Consider the following 26,776-nt stretch of genomic DNA (forward strand, 5'->3'; position numbering starts at 1 on the left):
ACATCACCCTTTTAACTATCTGAATCACTATTTTCCCCAGAATCTAGGAGTATGATGCTGACTTGGAAAAGGAGAATTCATTGAATAAGATCCTGGTATTTGATATCTACTAACTTTTCTGACATTATCCTTCCTTCCCCAATTAATTCAGTGTTTGGCTCACATAGCCTTCCAATCTCTTCCCTACAGTTTCAAATCCCCTCACTAGTATTTTGGCTTCCAGTTTTTTACACCCTTGGGGAGACTGGGAGAGTGAATGTCAATAGGAGAGGACAGGGATGGACATAATCTTCATTAATGTGCACTTGCCTCAAGTTCTCTGTTTCCTCAGGAAAAAAAAAAGTCAAACCATCCATTTGGGAGTGGAGAAAGGGACATGAAGCGCTGAATTTTATACTTCCCTGCCAGCCATGTGGGAGTCAGATACAGAGTTATTAGCTAAGCAGCAGCAGTAGCAGTCCCAAACAGTGTGTGAAAAGTTAAAATGACTGAGAATCATCATGGGCAGGAGGAGAACTAGAATAGGGTACTGTTATGGAAATCTATATAAAAAAAGAGTTATTGAGAAGAAAAGGGTGATCAACAGTGCCAAAGTCAGGAAGGATAAGAATTGACAAAAGACCATTAGATTTTACAACAAAGAGATCATTTGAGGAGCTGGGAATAGGGTTTTTTGAGAGAGTTTTAATATGCACGTTGAAAGTCACCTTTAATATGCAAGTTAAAAGAACAGGAGTTAGAGAGTGGAAGACTGATCCAGCCACTGAATTGAGGAAGGAGAGTGTCATAGAAGTTGGTAGATATCAATTACCAGAAACTTGAATTGAATGAACCCTCAAAGAAGGAGAGGTTATTGAGTGATGGTGGTAGAAGAAAAGCCTGGAAGTGACCGGGGTGGGGGAGTATTTTAACTCTTAATTCATTTTCCATGTAGCTGACAAAACTATGACCCCAAGAATGTCTTATTCACCCACTCTCTACCCAAACTTTCAGTGGTTTCTTTCTGCTTCTGTCCTGCCAGATATTTAGAGCTCTCCAGTCTGGGTCCCACCTACCTTTCCTGGCCTACTTTATTTTGGTCTTTTTTTTAGGTTTTTTTAGGTTTTTTTTTTTTAAGGCAAATGGGGTTAAGTGGCTTGCCCAAGGCCACACAGCTAGGTAATTATTAAGTGTCTGAGACCAGATTTGAACCCAGGTACTCCTGATTCCAGGGCCAGTGCTTTATCCACCTAGCCGCCCCTCCTGGCCAACTTTGGATTACTCCTTTTCAGGTACTCATGCTACTGTTTCCTAAACTCAGTATTCCATCTCTCCTTTCCATGCTATCCCACATCCCCATGCTAACCCTACCCTCTTACTTCCTGCCCTTTCCTCCTCAAATTCATTTCTCAAGTATTTTTCTTAAAGGTTTAACTCAAATACCATTTTCATAATATATCTCTCTCATTTCCCTGGACGTTTATGCACATTCCCTCCTTGCATATACTTAATTTGAAAGTAGAGAGTTATATTATAGGAGGTCTTGTATTATACCTTAAGTAGGAAGGAAAGGGGAAGAAATACAATGTGTATTTTTTTTTAGGTTTTTGCAAGGCAAATGGGGTTAAGTGGCTTGCCCAAGGCCACACAGCTAGGTAATTATTAAGTGTCTGAGACTGAATTTGAACCCGGGTACTCCTGACTCCAAGGCTGGTGCTTTATCTACTACGCCACCTAGCCGCCCCAGAAATACACATTTATTAATGTGCCAGTCAATGTGGTAAGCACTTTACAAATAATGTCTTGGTCATGGGTAAGTAGTTAGGGGGGTATGTTTCTTTGTAAAGCTCATTCTACTAACTGCATTTTTAAATTAATGGTACTTTCTTCTATCATAGCTTTATACTTAGAAAATAGTGAAAGTCCTATTGAAAGTAACTCAAAGTTCAAACAATCTAAAAACTTGAAGTATGGCAATTTATAAAAATATTAAACCTAATCTATTGAAATATTTTTTATTTTCAACAAATAGCATTCATTTTTGTTTTGATTTTGACTAAGGTGTGAGGGTGAGGATAGTGGGCCTGATATAAGGAAAGATGGATTCTAACTTACGTAAAATCTACTATAATTTCTTCATTCCAACATGGATGAGATCCATTGGCAGTATCAGTTTGATAAACAGTGTGTTGAAAAGAAACTTCTACAAAAGGGCGTACAGCATCTTAAAATACATAACAAACATTGACTAGATTTTGTAAGATTTTTAAGGAAGTTATTTTGGGTTATATAATTGCAAAGGCAACAAGGCAAGTAGTCACTTGGTTACCACTGGCAACTTGATAATATGTTTTGCTAGGACTGCCTCATCGCCTCCACTTCACCACCCACTTTTCAACCCTTTGTTAATTGTTGGGCTTCTAATTCTATTACTTTAGTAAGTTTATCAAAAATTTACCTAGATTTCTTAACTTATAAATCTGTTATTACTTGTTCATTTGACCTCCTTGTATTTTCTGATACTATCAATCACATCTCCCTCCCCAACCTTCCATGTCTTTTTTAAAAAAGTTGACCATCCTTTATTCCTTGCCAGATCATCATTCAAAACCTAACCTCTTAGAATAAGCTATTATTTGCTGAGCTCTTTCCCAGGTCCACATCTTTCAACCACACATTCATTCACTGATCTCTTCTACTCCCTTGAGTTCAAAAATCAATTTTACACCAATGACTCAAAGTTAATTTATCTAGCCCCAGGATCTTTTCTGAACTCCAGTTCAGCCTCACTAAATTATGAATATCTCTACATTGATATGCTTTAAGTAATCCAAATTCAATGTCCAACATCTTCCCTTGCTTAAATCCAACTCTTCTCTAAACTGCAGTCTTCTAGGTTCTTTCAGTGATCTAAATTCATATTTGATTTTTTTTCCTCTCCCTCATTTCCAATTAGTTGCCAAAATTTTTATTGTATCTCATCTTATATTTGACTCATTCTAGCACAACAATATTTCAGGTCCTTATCACCTTTTTCCAGATGTCTTTTTTTTTTTTTAGTTTTTACAAGGCAATGGGGTTAAGTGGCTTGCCCAAGGCCACCCAGCTAGGTAATTATTAAGTGTCTGAGACTGGATTTGAACCTAGGTACTTCTGACTCCAGGGCTGGTGCTCTATCCACTGCAATACCTAGCCACCCCTCCAGGTGTCTTCTAATGATCTCCTAATTACTCTTTCCTCCCTCCAGTCTCTATCCTGTCAAAAAATAATCAAGGTACTAGGTCTTTCTAAGGTACTAAAATCTTCCTACTCAAAGAGTGGCTCCCTGCTGCCTATAGGATAAACTAAAAATCCCTCAATCTGACATTTAAATCAGTCTTCATCCCAACTTTCCAGCCTTACCTCATATTATTTAACTTTCTAATCTCTATGTTCTGGCTAAATTGAACCACTAGTTATTTCCTGAAATCAATATTCCTTCTCCTATATTTGAACATCTTCCATATAGAATGTATTTCCATCTCGTCCTTTCATAAATCTTGATTTTCCTTCAAGATGACTCATTTATCTCCTATGCAAAACATTTTTCTGATTTCTGCCTTCTCAAAGACCTTATTTATGTTTGTACATATTTTATTCCCTTCTTCCCCTCTCCCCATTTAAAAAGACTATCTTGTTTTTATCTTTATATCTCTAAAATCTAGTGCAATGTCTTGCACATAGATGTCCGATAAATGCTTATTGAACTTGCTAATCACTTAAACAATTAATATTTTTCTATAGTAATGTTTTCTATATTATCTGTTCCTGAAATATTCAGTACTTATCTCATTTAAGAGCTCCACTGTGGCAAATGACTTGTTTGATTCTTTATGTCTGACCCGAGATATGGAAGACAATAAATATGTGGGTAAATCCAAAGTCCTTTAGGAGAAAAAAAAAGTGAATATAGATATGTTTTGAGGAATTCTAGCATCAACAAATCATTGGGTTTCTGTTTTGGCTTTCAAAGATATAGTAGCAAGTTAACTAGTTGATCACACATGATCAAGGAGCCAGAAAGTACAGTGGAGAGAGGACAGGACCATAGTCAGGAAAATCTACTTTTAGATACTCACTAGCTATGTACCAAGTTACTTAACCTCTCTGTATCTGTGTTCTTATCTAGTCTTGCCTATATCCTAGGGTGACAAAAGATAACCTTTTTGTACTTCTCTTCCAATATTAAACCAATCTCAGGTCTAACTGTGCATTGCTCAAGAGATAAACAAGATGATCTGCTACTCATCTCTTTGAGGATTTGACATATTTTGTTGTGATCCATACATCTAAAGGCTTTAGTGAGGTCAATGAAGCAGAAGCAGATGGAATTCCCTTGTTTTCTCCATAATCCAGCAAATATTGGCAAATTGGTCTCTAATTCCCTGGCTCTTTGAAAACCAGCCTGATCTTCTGTTACTTCTTGGATCACATTTTGCTGAAGTTTAACTTGCAGAATCTTAAGCATAACATTGCTGGTTATGAAACAGGTGTAATTGACCTTTGGTAATTTAGTGACCACTGTGTGTTTTCCAAAGGTGCTGGCACAATGAGTGCAGCACTTTAACATTATCATCTTTTAGGATTTTAAATAGCTCAACTGGAATTATCTAGGGCAAATGTTAATCAAGAATTTTGCAGGGATGACCTTGTGCATATGATCAAAATGGTTAGCTTAGTTTATTGGTATAACTCCTAAGTCAGGCATGGGGAACCTTTTTTCTTCAAAGGGCCATTTGGATATTCATAGCCTCATTTGTGGGTTATACAAAATAATCAACTTAAAAATTAGCCTGCTATATTCAATTAATTTACCTCTTTAAAGCTCCTAGCCTGCAGTTGCTGTAGCAATGCCAGACCAAATCGTTTTTTGGGTCTTATACAGCCTACTGGCTGTCCCTGTCTGTGTCCTAGGTTATAGCATATCAAGGAGAAAGACTGTTGAACAGGGCAAGTGGGGTTATTTGTGTAATCTATTTGCTAGCATTTTCACTCACACAAAAAAGGCTTCAGGCAGTCAATTTAAATAGGAGGGACCTGTAGTCTTTTACAATATATATGCACTACATACATGGTATTTATTTGAGCCTGTTGTTTTTTTAACATTTACAATTTAGGAATGAGAAGAAAATCCCAGTAAGATTGCAGGGCCCAGAAGAAAAATGAGACTGTGATTGTCTTGGTGACTGCTGCCAACCTAAGTTTTCTTATACATAGATCTGATCACATCAATCATCACCAGCTCTTTATTGTCTACAAAGTAAAATTTAAACTTCTTTGGCTGACATTCAAGGCCTTCACAATTTGGTGATGTGCTACCTCTCCAACGTCATGAAATACAACTCATTGCCATGTACTTCTGTCAAACTAGACTAATCTCTGCCCTCCATCTCCATCCTACTCCTAACCAAGTCAATGCAGGACACCTTCTACAATCTCACCGGCTCACGGTGGGCTTCCTCGAGGGGATATTATAAGCTCTCAGGATTCTGACCAGAAGGTGGATGTCCCCATCACCAATCGTTTGTGCTGCTACTTTCTTTCTTTCCCTCCTCTGAGGCTTTAAACTTCTTCGTCGTTCCACAAACTTGCAAATGGCGTGTTTCAGCTGGCTAAGGAATTCACAACAATCAGCCATGGGTGCAACATTTACCACAGTTTTGAACACTAAACTCATTTTTATTTTTTCATTCATCATAATTATTTATATATATTTATTTAATTATAATTTCATTCATTTATTTCATTTATTTTGACCTCACTTCTCCCTACCATGGAAAAAATTATATTCTCAACCCAATGATGATGTCCTTTGGTGGGTAAGTCTATATGACAGGACAATATATCTCCACAATGGATTGAAGAACAGTTTTACATGAAGTTTCTCCATGTTTCTTTGGACATATTTCCTTTTATGCAAAGTGAAAATGTAAGGGCAGGGGTCATTTAAGCAAACCATTATGTTACTTTTATATGTGGTAAGAATTAATCTAGTTAAGAATGCTGGATGTTAATTAGAGCACAAATCCTTACTCTATCACTTACCTGTGTGACCCTGGGTAAATCACAAGTCTATCTGACTTTAGTAAAATGAAGGAAGAGGGCATAGAATTCCCCTAAAATCTAAATGATTCAATCTATGAAGTTGTTATATATGTATCTCTTAAAGCAGAAATTGTTAATCATTTGTGCTGCTATAGAAAATTAGAAATTATAATAAACTTCTGTATTAGCAAAACTGATTAAAAATAATACCCCAAAAGGTATCTAGATAAATTTGAGGAATATTTTTCTTAGCCATATTTCTAAATTTACTTTCAGAACAATTGAAAACTAGGGTTAATTATAACCAAAGGGAACTGAGTACTCTTGTTCACTCTAATAAAATTAAGATTTCATGGGGGGGGGAGACATGGAAATCATGAGGTATATATAATTATTAATGCCATTGTCTAACATTGGGAACTTTTAAAATAGTGCTTCAGGGGGCGGCTAGGTGGCGCAGTAAATAGAGCACCGGCCTTGGAGTCAGAAGTACCTGGGTTCAAATACGACCTCAGACACTTAATAATTACCCAGCTGTGTGGCCTTGGGCAAGCCACTTAACCCCATTGCCTTGAAAAAAAAATCTAAAAAAAATATTAAGTGTTTCAAAGTCAGGATTGTTTTCAGGCCCAAATATTTCTACCTATTTTTAAAAATCTGTCAAATAGATTGGCAAGTTAAGACATGTTTAGCCTGAAAACATGGTTTAGATGAAATCAGGTATAATATAGACATGTCCATGAAATAAAAAAAAAAAGAATAAAAAAACCACTTTAAGTTTTTGCTAGGCAATGGGGTTAAGTGGCTTGCCCAAGGCCACACAGCTGGGTAATTATTAAGTGTCTGAGGCTGGATTTGAACTCAGGTACTCCTGACTCCAGGGCCAGTGCTCTATCCCACTGCGCCACCTAGCCACTTAGCCACAAAGCATATTCTTTAATCATCAGAACTTGACTAATCGTTAACATTATGAAACTGTACATTTTGAAATTTGATTCAAAATGTCTATAAAGTTGAGGTCTATTTAGGGTTTTCTAAAAATGCTCACACATTTGAATTAGTTTTAGTGCATACCTTGCAGATACAATTTCTTCATAATCAGTTACAACATCTGATAAGTTAAATTTTTTAACTTTGACAATTTTTTTCATTACTAGTTTCCTCATCTGAAAAAGAGATGTTTTTATTTTAGGTTTTATTGAAACTGCTATATGACATATTTTAAATAAGACCTATAGATGCATAGTTACACTGACACCTTTCTTTTTCCTTTAAATTTTATATAGGTAGTGGTGAGGTCTTTGAATATTAAGGAACAACTTTGGTTGGCAACAACACATATTGTTATTGGCAATTCTCAAAGACTACAGAGAAAGTACATTAGTAGGATTTTTTTTTAAACTGAGAGTTCTAAAAACCATCACAGGTCCTGGCCATATCTATTCCTGTTATAAAAATAAATTCCTAGATACTCCCAAAATATTTATCAGGACAATATTCTCTTTCCCCCATACAATCTACTCTTTTACTGATTCACTTTGGAATCAATTTCAAAATTATCTTTTCTCATTATTAAATTTTTCTTTAATTTTTTTAATATAAAAAGTAGTGATTTAGATCATACAAGATTACTTTTTGAGCTCAAAAAATAAAGAAATTCCTAGAATATGGAAATTGAAAGAATCAAGAGAAACAAAGTAAACATGAAAGAGAAATCATAAGGGACTCGATTAAAGTTAAATTTTGCATTCCTATATGGGAAGATGATCATTAAGTAGATATGTCAATTATATTGGGATTATCTCCAAAGGAAAAGAATGAAGGGATGAGAAAGACACTTGGAGAAGAAACAAGGGAAAAGTAGAATGAGAAAAATAATCTCACATAAAGTACGCAAGAAAGAGCTTTTACAGAAAGGGGAAAATGGAGGGGATTATTCTCATTGAATAATTATTATTATTGAAATTGGTTCAAAGTACACACACACACACACACACACACACACACACCCTTTGGATATAGAAATCTATCTTACCCAAGAGGGAAATAGGAGAGGAAGAGGATAAAAGAAAGAAGTGGGAGATGATAAAAGGGTGGAATAAGAAAGGCAGTCATAAGAAACAAAACAGACTTTTGAGGGAGAGAAGGACAAAGAATGGAAGAAAATTTACAATTATTTACATAATTACGAATATGAATTGGATAAGTTCACTCATATAAAGAAGGTAGGTAGCAGAATGTATTAGAAAATAGAATCCAATAATAAATTGTTTATAAGAGAAACACCTGAAACAGAAAGACACACATACACACAGTTAAAATAAGGGGCTGGAACAGAATCTATTATGCTGAAGCTGAAGTAAAAATGTACCATGATCTCAGACAAAATAGAAGGAAAGATAGCTTTAATGAAAAGTGAGATTTCCAAGGAAACTACATTTTGATAAATGGTGCCATAGACTACAAAGTAATATCAAAAATTCTCATAGTAAGTTTCTCTGATAAAGGCCTCATTTCTCAACTAAATAGTGAACTCTATCAAATTTATTTAAGAGCCATTCCCCAACTGATAAAGAATATGAATAAACTGCTATCTATAGTCATGAAAAAATGATGTAAATCTACCAATTTAGAGAAAGAAAGACAAAAACAAATCTGAGGTACCACCTCTCACTTATCTGAAATGACAAATTCTCGAAGGAATATGGGAAAACAGGGACACTAACCATTGTAAGAGCCGTGAACTGGTCCAACCATTCTGAAGAATAAATTTGGAAGTATGCTTAAAGGGCTATAGAACTGTGCATATCCTTAGATCCAGCAGTACACTACTAGATAGACACCCCAAAGAGATCAAGAAAAAAGAAAAATGTACAGGGAATATATGTATTAGTTCTTTTGGGGGGGGCAAAAATTGGAAATTGAGATTTCTATCAAGTAGAGAATAGTTAAACAAGTTGTGGCAGAATATTGTGATGAAATACTATTGTGATGAAGAAATGACAAATGGCATAGTTTCAGAAAAACATGGGAAGACTTGTATGAACTGATACAGAGTTGAAGTGGGCAGAATCAGAAGATTGTTGTACACAACAAATAGCAATAATGGTGATCAACTATAAAAGACTTAGGTACTCTGATCAATGCAATGATCCAAATAATACAAGAACAAAAATCACACAGTCCTAGCTAGCTTTCAAAGAACTTACATTTTGTTTAGAGACACTACGTATAACAACATAAGACAATAAAATATATGGAAAATGTGGGAATGGGAAGTTAATCTTTGATTTCATTGATGGAGGCAATTCATAATAAAATATTCTACTTATGTAAATTGTCATATTCTCTACAATTTGCAGGCTTAGACAGTTGTAAGGGTCGACAGGAGACTGAAAGGTAAAATATTCGTTCTCTATCCACTATGCCAAATTATTCTTATGTACAAAATAAAGACTAAGTAGATATAAGGTAACTGATGAATGGGGAAAAGCACTAGCAATGCCAGGTAAGGTCTGGAGTTGAAATTTTACATGAGTTGTGGATTCTAAGAGGCAGCAATGAGAGGGGGAGCATATTCTGAGTAGGGTGGTGTTAGTGGGAAGAACAGTCTATGTATAGGTATATGTGGAAGATGGAATGTATTGTGTGAGGAACATAAAAACCTGCCACACTGTCCTGGATTACAGTGTGTGGTGAGTAGTAGTATATAATCAGCAGGTAGGTTAGAGCCAGATTGTAAAATTTCTTAAATACCAAAAGAGGGCCATAGTCTTATTCTTTTAGAAAAATCACACAGCTGTGTTGAGTAAGGACTGGAGAGGAGAGAGAAAAAAGGTAGGAAGAGTAATTAGAAATCTATTAGAAGTTGTTCAAGTAGGTGGTGATGATGGTAAAGGCTTCAACTAACAACTGTGTTCTTTAGAGCATGGTTTCTTCAGTCAACTCTTTTTTTTTTTGCAAGGCAAGTGGGGTTAAGTGGCTTGCCCAAGGCCACACAGCTAGGTAATTATTAACTGTCTGAGACTGGATTTGAACCCAGGTACTCCTGACTCCAGGGCCAGTGCTTTATCCACTGCGCCACCTAGCCACCCCTAGTCAATTCTTCTTAACCATGTAAGGATTGATAGCAGCAAACTTGTTTAATATGACAGACTAGTCTTAGCTCCTTCTGGTTTGCTCCTGAGGGGCAACAAGATAGGATGAAGGTCTATCCATCCTTTAACTTAGAGTGCACAAATAATTCCTGGGTGTTTTATCAGGGTGTTGTAAGAGGAGACTCATGACTACCTTCCAACTTCAGACTAATGCACTGCCCCAAACAACCATCTCTCTTCCTCATGCTCCCACCCCCATGTACAGAGGATATGTAAATTGGGCCCAGAATAATCCTAGGTTAAACTTAAGAATTTTCTATGTGTGTGAGGAGAGGTTTTATTATATGTTTATGTCTGTACATGTGTATGTATGTGTTTATGTATATAGATATAAAATCTTATAAAAAGCTCAATTTCCTTCAATTATATATAAAGTTATGAATATGTTTTAAGAACCAATGTGAATGATTTAGCTATTCTCAGCAATAAAATAATCTAAGACAATTCTGAAGGACTTGTGATGAATAATGTTCTCCACCTTCAGAGAATGAAATGATGGAATCTGAATGCAGATGGAAAAAAATATTTTTTTAAACTTCATTTTAATTGTTTTCCTGGTCTGTGTTAGGAAATATATTTTGCATGGCTGCACATATCAAAACCTATTATCACATTGTTTGCTTTCTCAAAAAGGGAAGAGGGAAAGGAGAGAAAGAGAATTTAGAGCTCAAAATTAAAAAAAGAAATTTTAACTTGTTTTTACATGTAATTGGAAAAAATAAAATAAAAAAACAAAAATACATTGCCAATACCTTTTTCATAAAGTTGATAGAATAAATCCTTTGTGAAGTAATAGAATTTACATCTGAAATTTGTATGTCCTTCTCTATCTGGCTTTCATATTCCTAAAAACAGAATCGTTTGTTTTACTTTTTTGAACATGACATATGCAATAATAAAATATTATTCAACTCATTTTCTCCCATACTATTTAGGGAGGGGCACTAGCATGAAAGGTAGTAGTATTCCCTTCTGGGAGTTTTTTTCCCCTAATAGCTTATAGTTTCTCTGGTTTATATTTCATAATCATAGGAACTTAGGGAATAGTAAAATATTAAAAATTCTTAGCCCCACATATCCTAGTAAAAAATCATTTGGAAAAATTTATTTACTGGAAGAAAATGTATAAAAACCCATACTAGCCTAGATCAGAATCTGTTATTAGTTTAATATTTCTTATCTTGCAGTGATAAGTCTGCCCTTGCCAAGTATTGCTTATACATGAAAACAAAGTTAATGTCATTTAGGGGAATTGTCAGGGAATTCGTAAAACAAATGGGCTTAGTAACCCTTAGTAACCTTTTTCTCCTGAACTAGGTCTCAGAAAATCAGGGCAAGGATTAGAGAAGCAATTCAAATTCTCAGTTGGAAGGAACTTTAGAAGTCATCTATTTTTATCTATACCTATATAGTTTTTTCCACATGTGCTAAAATTGAGAAACAGTTATTAATCCAAATGATTTTAAATAAATTGTGTCCCATAACCCTAGAGTTGGACTTAATAAAATATGTAGGGCAGCATTTTGGCCTTTTTTCATTTTTTATTAAAGAAATAACTCAAAACAGGTATAAACAATTTTTGGAGCTCTCTAAGTTTTCTTAGATACGTTATTGATTTTTGCACTGATGTTCTAACCCCTTATGATTTATTCAATGACCTTTGAGAGATACTGTGACAAAAATCAGCACATGGCTAACTTGGTCATAAATCCTTTCCACTTAGTCAACATATAGCAACAGAATAGGTCTTCTGTTGGAGAATCTGCATTATTACAGGTAGCTCAGGTGGAGGTAAATGTAATGAAAAATATATTTTATTGTAGTGTAAAATAAAAAAATTCATCCTATTAGCCATCAAAGAAAACATATGTGCATAGAAAGTTAAATACCTGGAAAACTAAATCTGGTATCTCTCTGTCATAGAGAGGCATTTGCTGAAGAACAAAAACATCTAATTGGCCTGCATTTCTAAGCTGAAGTAGTTGGAAACGTTTACTTTTTTTAATTTCCTCTTCAGAAACAAAATTAAATTCTTCTTGCAGCTGTTCAAGACGAAAATATTTTGGAATAGCTTGCCCTTTATGTCTTGTATACTGGAAAAGACAAGATAGATTTTAAATTCACATTTCAATTATTTTAAAACATTTCATAAGATTGTAGATCTGCCTACTCACCCTGCTCCAATCCAGCCTACACACAAAAGTGATTTTCCTAAAGTGCAGGTCCAGTCATGTCTATCTCCTACTCAGTAACCTTCAGTGACTTCTGATTGTCTTCAGGATCTAACGCAAAACACTGTTTCACGTGTAAAACCTTTCACCTAGTCCCCTCCTACCTTTCCAATCTTTGCACATCTTACTCCCTAGCACATACTCTCTGGTCTAGGGACACTGACCTCTTGACTGTTCCACAAACAAGATACTTCCTATCTCTCAGCTTTGGGCATTGTCTTCAGCTGTGCTTTATCCTGAAATGTTCTCCTTACTCCACTATAACCAATAACCTTCCTGGCTTCCTTTTAAGTTCCAGCTAAAATCCTTTTTTAACTGGAAGCTTCTCCCTCTTAATTCCTGTGCCTTCCCTCTATTATCTCCTATTTATCTTGTACATAGCTCTTTGTGTGTGTGTGTGTGTGTGTGTGTGTGTGTGTGTGTGTGTGTGTGTGTATGTGTTGTGTGTGTGTGTGTGTACACAGCTATTTTTTGTAAAATCTGCTTGCAATGTTGCTTCCCCCCAATTAGATTCCAAGCTCCTTGGGGCCAGGGACTTTTTCTCTGTTTGCACTCTTAGTGCTTAATACATTGTCTGGAACCTAGTAGACACTTAATATGTGTTTATCAGTTGTTTGATTGATATTGAGAGGACAGGTAGTGCAACATTTCAGTACATGAAACTGAAAAGCTGTGCAAACAAAATTAATGCATCTAAGGTAATAAGGGAAGCAAACAGGAAAAAAAATCTTTTTATCTCAGATAAGAGTTTGGTATCTAGGATATAAAAACTATATACATTTATAAATATGTATTTTGAATATATGTTATGTCAGGATTATGTGACTAAAAAGTCATTTTCCAAAAAATAAGTGATTAAATCAAAGATTATGAATAAATGGTTCTAATAGCCACATGAATGTCCCAATCACTAATAATAAAAATTTAAATAAACTCATATTTACCTCACATCCTGCAAACTGGCAGATGACAAAAGATAGACTAGTCAGGGTTGGTAGGATTATGAGAATATAGGCACCATTGATGGAACTGTGAATCAGTATAATAATTTTCTAAAACAATTAGTAATTATGTTAATCAAGTGACTAATTTTCATATCCTGAAATTCCATTGCTAATTTATGCCTATTTGATAAGTTTGCATAGCAAAACTTTTTGTGAAAGCAAAGAATTGATTGGGGAATGATTAAATAAATTGTGGTATTGCATATTTGAATTTTATTGTTTTGTAAGAAGTGATGTTATGTGATGAATATAGAGAAACATTGGAAAATCTACATGAAGTGATGCAAAAGTGAAGTATGCAGAGCCTATAAAACATGCATAATGGTTATGACAATGTAAATACAAAGGCAGAAGTGAATGCTGCAAAACCACAAAGAACAAACAAGGTTCAGAAGATAGGATCCTTTGCACATGTGAAAGTCTATGAGAGCGGTATATTGGATCAATTTACAGATTTTTTTTCAATGTATCAACAAATTCCCTCCCCCCCTTTTTTTGTCTTTAAAAATATTTTTTCTTACATGGGATGGCTCTCTGGGAAGGGAGAGATATTAGAGCATTTTAGTGATAAAGACATCAATCACTTGATGTCTTTTACTTATTTATATCATTTATTTAAAATAAGTATTATTATTATTATTATTATTATTATTATTATTATTATTATTATGAGCTGAACAGTCTGAATATGAATTAACATAGAAATCCAACAAGGGCTTTGTTCAGGATTGCATGTTAAGGATCAATTATTAAGATAGTTTAATATATCTGTAATTTTGTCAATATGAGTGCTCCTTTCACCAGTGAAGGGACCCAAGTTTCCTCAATTGTAAAAGGAAGGGGTTGGTCTGGGTGCCCTTCATCTGTGCCCTAAATCAATAAACTTGCCCTATGCTCAAATCTCGCACTCTAGCTACTCTGCCATGCTAGCGGTTGTTTTTCTGAGATTCTGGCCCAGAATTTGATTTAAGTCAAATGCTTTTTAGTAATTATGGATCTCATTTGAGAAACTTGGCAATGTTCTGGGGCTTAACACAATACAGACAGTCATAAATGGGTACAATGTCATAAACACATTAAGGTCTCTATAGGATCCCCTTCCATCTGGACTCGGTAGCCACCTACCTGAGGGGACAGGGACACTTTCGGCACAGATACCCCTTTATCATATGCCTCATTGGATACTAAGAATTAAAAGGTAACAATTCTCTCTCATTACAATAAGAATGCTTGTCCATTTTCTTTTCCTTTTTGAAGGAATGAGCAGTCTTTGTCTAGGGTGCCCGGTGCCCCTTCTTTTGGGGCTGGGGTCGCGCTTCAGGCTGAGCCCCTCCTACAAGATACAACACATACTGCAGGTGGCGCAGAGCGCTCAGTTGGTCGGAGCCCAGCTTCAGGCCCCCCTCCAGGCTGCGGCCCCAGTCCTGGCCAGGCAGGCTTCGGCGCAGCTCGGAGGCGGCCCCGGCCCCGGCCCCGGTTCTGGAGCCGCAGGCGGCCTTTGGCGCCCTGGCGTTTCTACTTTGCGAGCTCCCGGAAAAAATGCGACCCCCTGGGCAGGGCGACACCCCCGGTCGGAATAGAAACCCAGGGAGGGACAGGTAGGGGTGGAAAGCCTGCAGGGGGAGGTTGGCCAGGCGGTTGACTGAAGCCTCGGCCCGGGGCGGCTGGCGGGCTGCAGAGACGTGAGGGGAGCTGGGGACCCCCGAAATGTTCCATCCAAACTGTTGAAGCAAGAACCAGAGCTGGGCAAAGCGGTACCTGTCCTTCATTCTTTTTTTTTCCATTTTTCCATTTTTTTTTTAGGTTTTTGCAAGGCAAATGGGGTTAAGAGGCTTGCCCAAGGCCACACAGCTAGGTAATTATTAAGTGTCTGAGACCGGATTTGAACCCAGGTACTCCTGACTCCAGGGCCGGTGCTTTATCCACTATGCCACCTAGCCGCCCCTTGTCCATCATTTTCAAAGAAGACCGTGACATCTGGGAGGTGACACTATGACAGCACATGAATCCGATTTGAGTGAGGGGGAAACTGTGCTAATAAGTCCCCAGCCTCACTTTCTCCTCCAGAGCCATCTGGGTCCAGTGAGTAGATATGAATCAGAACGACTGGAGATGGCTCTGGATGTGAGACAAGCAGGGTTAAGTGACCTGCCCAAGGTCACACAGCCAGTAAGTGTTAAATGTCTGAGATCAGATTTGAACTCATCTCCTGACTCCAAGGCCAATGCACTATCCACTGTGCCACCCAGTTGCCCATATACTCCTTATAGGAAAGACAGAGATGGAAAAGTAAGGATAGTATTTATTATATCTGGGACTCTCAAACACAGGCCATAATCTTAGAAAATAGCTGTATCAGAAATGTCCTGTGGGCTCTATTGGAAGGCCTTCAGATTTCTCCCTGATTTGGGAAATGACTTGTGCCAGAACAAGTCAGTTTTCTAATCAGGGATGAATCCACTGGATTCTACTGGAGAAGAATGGTGGTGAGAATCAAATGCAGTTGTAGAATACAGGACACCAAGGAAAGAACTACAGACCTGCAAAATGTATCCTCCCTTTACCTATTTCTTTGTCAGTGCCCTAGGAAAATCCTGAGAAATGCAACCACATCAGAGAAAACATCTCAAAACACCAGCTGTGCTTTTTCTGAGACCCAGAAGTTTACCTGGATTTCCCTGAGCTTCATTTTCCAAAAACAACTTAATCACCATTGTTACAGCACTTTATAATCATCTATCACAAGGTGGTAACTGTTTTCTTATTAAGAGCCAGTTAATGACACCACACATGCTCCTATGATGATCGTGGCATTTTTTGCATTGCAGGTTAGGGGAGCAGCTATTTTATTTATCTTAGCAAAATAACTGACAGCTGTTACAATATCCCTTGACAAACAGTTTTGCTCTAAGTACTGTGGGAAGGTTAATCTGTCCCTTCACAGCTTTCTTGATTTAAGTTCAACTTTTAATCACCCGTGGCTCCAACAATTCTATCTCTGTCACCAGAACCTCATGATCCAAAGACAGTGAAGTCACCTTTCTCATCTTTATGTGAATCAAGGCTATTGGACCTTCTGCTGCCATGTTATTTAGGTTCCAGGTAACAGGAAGTTGGGTGAGGGAGGTAATTTCGTGAAAGGGATCCTTACTCCATATAGTCAAATGGGGTTAAACGGTTTGCCCGAGGCCACACAGCTAGGTAATTATTATGTCGGAGGCCGGATTTGAACTCAGGTATTCCTGACTCCAGAGCCAGTGCTCTATCCACTGTGCCACCTAGCTGCGCCACCTAGCGCCGCCCCCCCCCATATTTGTCTTTTAAACCTTGTATCTCTCCCTAGTCCAGTCAATCTTTCACTTTGGTACAAAGTAAACTTCCTGAAGTGAGAACAGGTCTGATCAGGTCACTTCTATTCAATCAACTTTAGTGGCTCCTTATTGCTACCAGGATGAAATATAAGATTCTGTGTTTTTTTTTAAACTTTTTATCACCTGGCCCCTTCCTATCACCCCTTCTTATACTTTACTCCCTTCTACATGCTCTAGGATCTATTGTCTCTGGTCTGCATGCTAGTCCTCATATAAAACCTGTCCTACAGATACGGAATTTTCTTTTTTACCTCTACCTTCCTGATTTCCCTGATTGAAAAAAAGTTGCAGCTGAAAAAAAAAATAAAGTCCTAACCACCTTTTGCAAGAAGCCTTTCTCAGGCCTCCTGAGATTAACTCCAGTTGATATATTTTTCTTTGTACATAGTTGTTTGCATGTTATTTCCCCTTATTAGATTGTAAGCTTCTTGAGACCCAAACTATTTTTGCTTTTCTTTGTATCACACTACCATCTGGAACATAAAAAGAACTTAATAATGCTTACTGACAGTTTGACTTAAAAAAACTCACAAATTAATAACCATATCAGATACATTCCTCATTATACAGGTTTATCAAATAATTCAATCACCACTGGCAACTGGTAGTCATCCTCCCTGTTACTTAAGTGGTCCAGCTATAGCTCTTCCTGCAGGCTAAAAGCTTTTATTCTACTCCTAGTCCCCAAGAATGAGGATAGGCAAGGTGCATATTGCCACAGATCACATTTTTACAATTGATTCTTCATATCCATCCACAAGAAACATCTTGAAATATCTTGTCACTTTTCTTGTGATGATAAGATCTTGATCTGGGAAGAATAATCACATCACTATTTACCACTGTCTTTGGAAGGGGCAAAGGTATGACAATTGACTGTCCTTTGTCAATTGATTGTCCACCATTATTCTGGTAGCTTCCCAGACAAATTCCTTAGTTACCTCTCCTCTGCATGTGTTCTCTTTTGAGGTGAAGGATGCCTTTTTAGTCTTTGTAACCCTAAGCTTAGTATATGGTAGGAGATTAATAAATGCATAATTCATTCTATCATGGGGTTCATAAAGTTCATGAAGGGTCCTTAGAAGTCATTCTATCTAGTTTGATCGCTTCATTTTATCAATAAGGAAACAGATTCACTGAGGTGATGTGACTTGGTTAAAGCTAGATAGTTTTTAGGAATTAGGAGCAGGAATTAGAATTAAAATTTCTGGTTTTAAGTCAAGTGTAAGTTACTATTATATATTATTTGACATGGTGATAGATGGGTTTACTTTAAAATTCAGGAATATATACTATTCCCGGACAGGCCACTGGAATATTTCCATATAGCTTTATATTTGCTAAGACTTACCATTATGAATTCCATCAAATCTGAGTAGTCTGGGTCATTTGGATCAATTCTGACTTCATCTGCCCATTCAAAGAGCTTCTGAGTATTAATGAGCCATGGAATTCCAGGAACACCTCTTGCATCCACATTTCTTAACACGCTACCATATAGGAGAAACATAATATGCATCACGTTTGTTTCCTGTAATTTTGTCACATATATGTAGTGCTAATAATATAATTAGTTTATTATTTTATATCAATATTTTATATCAATACCCTACATTAACTACCTTAAAGTCTATAAAATTACAGATACACACATATACACATCTTTGATTCTCACAACAACCTTCTGAAGGTGGTGCTACAGGCATCATTATACCTATTTTACAGATGAGGAAACTAAGTCTCAGAAAGAGTGTCTCACCCATGATCAAAATGTTAATAATCATCATCAGAGATGGGATATTCTTTCCACCCTACCACACAGACTCAAAACATATAGTTGAGTACTCTATTCGAGATCTTGGGATAGGTACAGGGGGAAGTCATCTAGGTCACATTTCTAGAGCACATTTATTTTTTGTTTTCCTCCCAATGTACCAGTGTTGTAGTCATTATAGGAATGATACCTATATTTCAGGTTCAAAGAGGTTAAGGGGTTTGTCCAGGGTCACTGAGTTAGTGAACGTCCAAGTTAGATTAGAAACCTAGGCCACTGGTTCCAAGTTCAGATAACTTCCACAATAGAATATTACTACTTTAAATAGACTTTCTCAAAATATTTACTTAAACATAATTAAGGTGCACTAAAATAGACTTGATAAATATACAAAGCTATGTTTTCATTGGATCTTGATAAAAATATGAAGAAGAATAAGACCAAAGACAGAGCCCAGCAGCATGCTAGCTAGAGATTTTCCTCTCCCATGCCCCTTGGCATCAAATGAAAAGACAAGAACAAAAAGGATCTAATTTAACAAGGGAACATCTCCATCTTGTGGATACTGCCACCAAAGCACAGTAAAGCCACTTGTTTTCAGAGATTTTCTTTTTCATTATTTAATGAGAGAATTTACTATCTCTCATATTATATTTGTAAACTCTGATAGGAATTATAACTATGGGAACCTGAGTAACAGGAAGAATAGTGATACCTTTAATAGTCACAGGGATAGGTATCACTATCCCCATGAGAAAATTGGGATTTGATGAGATTACATGATTTGCCCATGGATTCAAACCCAGGTTGTCTCACCCCAAAATCCTATTATCTTTACCACTGCTCAAAGTACCATGGGCATTCCTCTGACAGTTTAGCCTGTCCCAAATGATAACTGCTAACACAATGAATGCATCTTTGTGCATTCCCAAAACACTTCTTTTATGTAACAATTTGCAGAAATCATTGCCCTATTATCTACATATAACCATGTAAAAGGATCCATCATCTTCACTTAGAATACCCATTTCTTCTTTCTTCTAAATATAGCTTTTACTCAATACTGTTTGAAGTTCAGACTGGAAAAAAGATCTTGTCAGTATAAAGTAAGGCATGAGAGATGATAGATGCCTCAATAAATTTCATGGCTACCATTTGAGAATAATTCATGCTTTGAGTTGTTCCAGAGAGGCTGGAAGGGATTCCTTACTGAAGATTAGAAAACCAAGCAATCTGTTCCTGCCTGAGATGAAGTGTTGCCTGAATACAGACACAAGTTTTATGAAATCACAATTGAAAAGTGATGTTACTTTTCTAACATAAAATCTTATAACCTGTGGCAGACAGAACTTAGTGACTGAGACACAGGTGTTAAAGGGATGCCATTTTCATCTAATGCCCATGATAAAGAATAGCTTAGTTTTCCAGATGTCAGTAGGCAAAGTTCTTCTTTTCCATTCACATCAAGAAGAAAAGGCACATCTGTATGTCAAAAAAAGGAGAGCAAAGTGGGAAAAAAGTTATTTCTCAATTAAAAATTTCTACAGTTTAAAATAACAAAAGAAAGGCATTTAGTGCTTACATTTGGGAATGAAAACTTTACACATCTAGAATTAAGGAACTGAACTAAGGACATGCTTCTCTGCTGTGAGGGTTTCACACTGGGAGCATGAAGGAGAGGGAAACACTTGGACACAGGTTAGAAAAGTTGCTCTGCAGTTTCATTGGTACCAATACTCCCTCCATCAACACATATCACAATACCTCAAGAATTTAGCAGAGGATCTTAAAAAGTTATGGCCACAGCAGCTTAAAAATACGAAATGAAAATGCAATTTGCAAATAACTCACTGCTTCCTACTTCTCCACATGCAGGTACGACTAGCTTATCACAGCTAAACTCTGCCTGCTCCAAAACAGCTTTGCTTTTCAGTTCAGTGTTGCTGGGTATAGGCAGATATATTTTGGTCAATAAGCTTGTCCTTTTACTTATTTCATAAATCTAAATATAAGACAAATGAAATCACACTGGAAACAAGTAATTTATAGCTGGAATCCTAACAAAGAACTGGACAAAACTTCAGATCTTCTAGACCAGAGGTTCTCAAACTTTTTGGCCTTGGGAACCTTTACACTTTTAAAAATTCACATTGAATTTATGACCAAGGAAGAGAGGGAGAACATCATTGAAAAAAAACCTAGACAATTTTGATTACATTAAATCAAAAGGCTTTTACATGGACAAAACCACTGTAATCAAGATCAAAAGAAATGGTGTAAATTGGTAAATAATTTTTACAACTAGTATTTCTGACAAAGGACTCATTTCTAAAATATACGGAGAACTGAGTCAAATTTAAAAAAAAAACAAGCCATTCCCCAATTGAAAAATGGTCAAAGGATATGCAAAGGCATTTTAAAGCTGAAGAAATCAAAGTGATCCATAGTTATAGGAAAAATTACTCTAATCACTTATTGGAGAAATGCAAATTAAAGCATCTCTGAGGTACCACCTCACATCTCTCAGACTGGCCAATATGACCAGAAAAGACAATGATCAATGTTGGAAGGGATGTGAGAAATCTAGGACAGTAATGCATTGTTGGTGGACCTTTCTGGAAAGCAATTTGGAATTACACCCAAAGGACAACAAAAATGTGTATAACCTTTGATCCAGCAATACCACTACTGGGTCTATATCCTGCAGAGATGACAAAAAAGGGTAAAAACATCACTTGTACAAAAATATTCATTGCAGCCCTGTTTGTGGTAGCAAAGAATTGGAAATTAAGTGAATGTCCTTCAATGGGGGAATGGCTGAACAAATTGTAGTACATCTATGTTATGGAACACCATTGTACTATTAAAAACCAGGAGGGATGGGAATGCAGGAAACCCTGGAAGGATTTGCATGAACTTATGCTGAGTGAGATGAGCATTGTACACCCTAACAGAAACATGGGGGTGATGATCAATCTTAATGGACTTGCTCATTTCATCAGTGCAACAATCAGGCATGACTTTGGGATATCTGGGATGGAGAATACCATCTATATCCAGAGAAAGAATTGTGGAGTTTGAACAAAGACTGAAGACTATTACCTTTAATTTAAAAAAAAAAATCCATTATCTTATTATGTAATTTTGCTATCTCTTGTACTTTATTTTTCTTCCTTAAGGATATGATTTCTCTCTCAAGTCATTCAACTTAGATCAGTGTATACTATGGAAACAATGTAAAGAACAGACTTTCTGTGGGGGGTGGGGGAGGGAAAGCAAGATATGGGGAAAAACTATAAAATCCAAAATAAAAGCTTTCTAAAAAAAATTCACATTGAAGACCCAAAGAGTTTTCGTTTGTGTGAGTTATAGCTATGGCTATTTACTGTATTTTAAATTAAAATACTGTGATAATAGTTTTGACCTCATTGATCTCTTGAAAAGGACCCCATGCTCCACTCTGAGAACAAGTGGTCAAGACCAAACCCTAATAAGTAAGGAAACTGAGATCCCCAAAAGGTAAAGTGAGTTGGTCAAGGTCTCACAGCTAGTTTTTGACAGTACTGCAATCAGAACTCTGGTATCCTGGTTCCTAGTCAAGGGCTCTTTCTACAATGCCTTATGATCATACACAAAAAAAAGAGAGAGTATAAGAAGAGTATTGCTTCAGAACACTCTAAATGTTTACAAAAGCAGTATACTATTACATTTATTTACCTGAAGCTGAAATAATTTCTGTATGGTACATAGAAAAAAATAAACACCACTGGACTTGTGTTAAGGGTGTAATCCCACCTGGAGTCCTGGGGGTGTTGCGGGCTATTTGCATGAGACACCTGGGTGTGGACGATCTAAATGAGATATCTCGAGGAGTGGTATCGAGGCTGCACCTTAAACAGGATTGGCTCCGCAACGGGCTCACCCATGCAGTAGGAGGACTTAGGGAGTGTATATAAGAGCGACACGGGTGGAAGTAGGAGATGTAGCAAGCAGCGGGGTCATATTTGCTGCAAATGTAACCAATAAAGACCTGCTTGTTAGACTGCAACCAGGTGTTCTGTCCAGTTTATTGCCCTCCGTCCCCAAAGAGGGTCCAGATGTCCAGGAAGAGGTATGTATGTATCCAGGCGATGGCTCGGGATACGTCCCTGAGAAGCTGGCACCCAAATAGGGACCCAGGGAATCTCCGCCTGGCCTCCCTTAAAAGGGGGAAGAGCTGGACAGCCTCAGAACAATCTGAGACATAGAAATAGGGCAAGGGCATGGTTTTCCCCTGATCAAACCCAAAGAAAAGGCAGTTCTAGCTTGTCAGTTATATAAATTAGGCAAGCGGCATCAATTTAAGCCACATCTGAAGCAGTGTCGTGAATTTGTAAATAAGGTATGGGAGGTCTCCCTGTTGTTAGAACATTCAGGGATTACAAGAGAAAATTGGGAGGTAGTTGTGTGGCAGATGGCTTCTTTCCATGAGACATGTCCTGGAATCAGTGACCAGGCCTTCTTTTATGCTACAGGGGGCTTCTCGTCCCTGTGGGAGAGAAGCAATTGGCACTCAAGTGGGAGAATCCTTAGGAGAATCTTCTGAGGATGAGAATTGTGATTTCCCTACTCCACCTCCTTCTCCGATTTACCCTTGGGCAGAACTTATAAGAAAGTTATAAGAAGTTATAAGAAACACACTAAATATGGAGACGGGGAAGGAGGAAGTAGCCACATGGAGGGTGGAGCAAGAGCAGGGAGGGGAAGGGAGAGATGGTAGAGATTTGTTACATCAGTTAACAATTGTATCTTCCCACCCTGAACATCCTAGGGGCTACTGTGATGGTGAGCAAGATTACTTGGAGGGGTGATAACCCTGTGTGGGTGGAACGGAGGCCCCTTTCTACAGAGAAGCTCACCGAATTAAAAGATATAGTTAAGGAATTATTGTTACAACACAGAATTGAGCCTACCACCAGCCCATATAATTCTCCTGTATTTGTAATAAAAAAGGAAGCCGGCACTTGGAGAATGCTTATTGACTTATGGGCAGTGGTTCCTATGGGCCCGCTACAGACGGGTCTTCCTTCTCCTGCCTTTATCATAAAGATAATAGATATCCAAGATTGTTTTTATAGTATTCCCCTTCACCCACCCTGAGGATAGAGATAAATTTGCTTTCACGATACCATCACAAAATTTTCAAAGCCCATCAACCAGGTATCAATTTACTGTATTACCTCAGGGAATGGCCAACAGCCCAACAATGTGCCAGGCATATGTTGCAGCCATCATTCAGCCACTGCGCAGTAAATATCCCAAGGCTATCATAATCCATTATATGGACGATATTCTCATGGCTACTAAACACCCCTCGGAGCTAGAGGAGTTAACAAAAGAAATGCTCCTTTCTTTGAGTAAATTATGGGCTTCAAGTAGCTCCTCATAAGATACAAGAAACCAGCCCTTATCAATACCTTAGTCACACCCTTAGTGAAGGACAGGCATCTAGAACACCCCCAGAGGTGAATTTAGAGAAATGTAGGACCCTTAATGACTTCCAAAAACTGCTTGGCTCTATACAATGGATACACTCTACAATTCCTATTCCTGATGATCTGATGTATCCTCTTTATGATATCCTGAAAGGAGATTCCACATTAACCTCCCTCCATATTGGACCTCACAAGCAAAGGAGGCAATGGCACAGATCCTCTCCAGATGTCATAAGTCTATAGTTCAATTTGATCCTGAGCAACCCATATTCACCACCATTTTAAATCAAAGGTCGCATATTGGTTGTCTCTACCAAAAGCAAGGTGTCATAGAATGGCAATATTTCCAGAAGAGTAAAAGAAGCATTCCTTGTAAATTCACAATGCTGGCAAAATTATTCCTAGCCATGTCTGATCATTTTTCTTTGTATGTTCGGAAGATATCCTGTCTTAAATATTAGTGCTTCTGAAGATGCTCCCTGCTACTTTGCTGATTCTATCCCCGAGTGGGCTGCCCTACTCCATGTGATGTTGCTAATCTTCCCCTACCCCCAACGCTTCGTGGATGAGACAGCCTTCCGTTACATCCCCCACCACGAATTATCTCCTCTACCCCTGTTAACGACCAAATGTGTTCATGGATGCCACTAAAAATAAATGGGTGGCCTTCTAAGTCCCACAAAAACAAGTATGAGTTTTTACAACTGAGTATACCTCTGCCCAGAAAAATGAACTCCTTGCTTTTGCTCATGCTCTTGCTTTATCTTGCTAATGTGCCTGTTAATCTTATCACCAACAGTCTCTATAGGACTTCAAGAACTCCCTACTGCTTTTATCAATCCTTGCTTCTCTGTTGGCGGACCTCCAAAATCATCTCCTCTCTCCTCATTGTCCTGTGTGTGTGTGTGTGTGTGTGTGTGTGTGTTGCATGTCCATTCCCATGTTTCTGCTGTTGGTCCCATCTATAGTGGCAATAATACAGTAGATTAAGCATTGCTATGCCCTTTACTTTCGGAAGCCCATCATGCACATACTAAGTACCATCTCTCAGCTCATTCTCTTTGTCATCTTTATGGTATTACTAAAGATCAAGCCAGGGACATAGTGAAACGATGCCTTGGCTATGCTCCATTTCGTCCCCCACCTATTGATCATGCGATCAATCCTTGAGGAAACTGTCCTAATGCTTAATGGCAGATGGATGTTACCCACTATGGAAAAACTCTTATTCACAGCTCCGTAGAAACTTTCTCCAATTTTGTCATGGTGCCAATTCAACCTGGTGAGGAAGCTCTCCATGTTATAGCACATCTTTTATCCTGTTTTTCCACTTGTGGAGTTCCTACAGCCATTAAAATAGACAATGGCCCTGCATATTCTTCTAAGGCCTTTGCAGTTTTTTGTCAGTATATTTCCATGTTATGTAGTACTGGCATTTTATACAATCCCACCGGCCAGACCATAGTTGAAAATGCCAACCATACACTCAAGACCCTCCTCATTAAACAAAAAGGGGGAGTCAGTTGTCATGGCTGCCTTACACATACACAATTAGCACAGGTTGTATATATCATGAATTTTCTTCAATTGAGAGATGGTACCTCCCCAGCTTTATGCTATTTTGTAGGAACTTCACACATACTCCATACACATGCAACTAGCCCTCCCGTTCCCTGTCCAATAGGTAACTGAGTACTTTGGAGGAGCCCAGACAGCCAGTGGCATGGCCCGGGCTCGGTAATTATAAAGTGACAAGGGTATCTTTGTATTCAACCAGATCTAGGTCTGGATGTAAGGAAAAGGAAGAACCAGTTTGGGCACCAACCAAATGGGTCAGAGACCTCAGAGAAGAAGAAAATAAGGAAAAGATGGGGACAGAGAGGACAGTGACCCCCAAGGAAAGAAAAGAAAATGAAGGCCCTAGCTCTTGCCCTCCTTGTCCTGAGTCTGCTACCTGGGACACAAGCTCTCAACAGTAGATGGTACAACCTTACTGAGTCACAAAGAGTGCAGGAAGATCAGCAAGGTGCATGCTTTTGGGGGCTGGTGGTAGACCTGCCAGCTCTTAAAGCTTTAGGATGGCATGACACAACACCTATAATAGGGAATGCCACCAAGTTAGTAGGGGAAACTTAAGAAGACATTCAGAACATACAGGAAACTGACAACTAAAACTTTACAATATATGCTTCCAATCCACCGATATGCCTTTATACAGACACCACACTCCCAGACAATACAAGCTTGGATAAGGCATGTATCAAATTAGCAAAATTTTTCTCATTCCTTTTTCATCATACACCAGACCTAAAGAAACACTTGCCTAAACATAACTATGTTATCCATCCCACATTCCCTAAATTGCAGCCAAGATACATCACAGATGTACACAGTTTGCCTCTTATCATAATGGTAGTGTCCTTCTCTGCCTGACCCGAAGGAGATGGGGATACCTGGGTTCCGGTGCATGCTTGTTCTACTGGGGTTCCAACATGTGGCCCTACAATATATGATTCCTCTGTGCACCTGCGATTTTGGGATCATATCTCCTCCATGAAAAAATACAAACAAATAGCAGCTCCTGCACCAGTTACTTTTCCCCTGGTCACTGCTCATCCACATTTGTGGTGATTGGGTCTGCTGTTTGCACCAATAAATGCTTCCATCCATATATTCCCCTGTAATCAAAGTACATCCTGCTC

At 37.8% G+C, this 26,776-nt stretch overlaps 1 protein-coding gene across 6 annotated transcripts in view; it reads right to left on the reverse strand.

The window, feature by feature from the left end:
• CC2D2B (coiled-coil and C2 domain containing 2B) overlaps nucleotides 1-26,776 on the reverse strand; it is a 131,181-nt gene that overhangs the window by 33,544 nt on the left and 70,861 nt on the right. For 5 of the 6 annotated variants that reach the window (XM_074233263.1, XM_074233260.1, XM_074233261.1 and 2 more), the window contains 9 exons: nucleotides 20,452-20,602; nucleotides 19,935-20,082; nucleotides 18,178-18,316; nucleotides 12,110-12,313; nucleotides 10,973-11,065; nucleotides 7,138-7,229; nucleotides 5,460-5,630; nucleotides 3,807-3,903; nucleotides 2,095-2,204 (listed from right to left, as the gene is read on the reverse strand). In XM_074233263.1, the coding sequence (XP_074089364.1) occupies nucleotides 2,095-2,204; nucleotides 3,807-3,903; nucleotides 5,460-5,630; nucleotides 7,138-7,229; nucleotides 10,973-11,065; nucleotides 12,110-12,313; nucleotides 18,178-18,316; nucleotides 19,935-20,082; nucleotides 20,452-20,602 (1,205 nt within the window). The remainder of the gene's footprint in view (nucleotides 1-2,094; nucleotides 2,205-3,806; nucleotides 3,904-5,459; nucleotides 5,631-7,137; nucleotides 7,230-10,972; nucleotides 11,066-12,109; nucleotides 12,314-18,177; nucleotides 18,317-19,934; nucleotides 20,083-20,451; nucleotides 20,603-26,776) is intronic. The other variant, XM_074233264.1, reaches the window with a different exon arrangement.

The sequence above is a fragment of the Macrotis lagotis genome, chromosome 4, assembly GCF_037893015.1.
Source record: "Macrotis lagotis isolate mMagLag1 chromosome 4, bilby.v1.9.chrom.fasta, whole genome shotgun sequence".
Taxonomy (NCBI): Eukaryota; Metazoa; Chordata; class Mammalia; order Peramelemorphia; family Peramelidae; genus Macrotis; species Macrotis lagotis.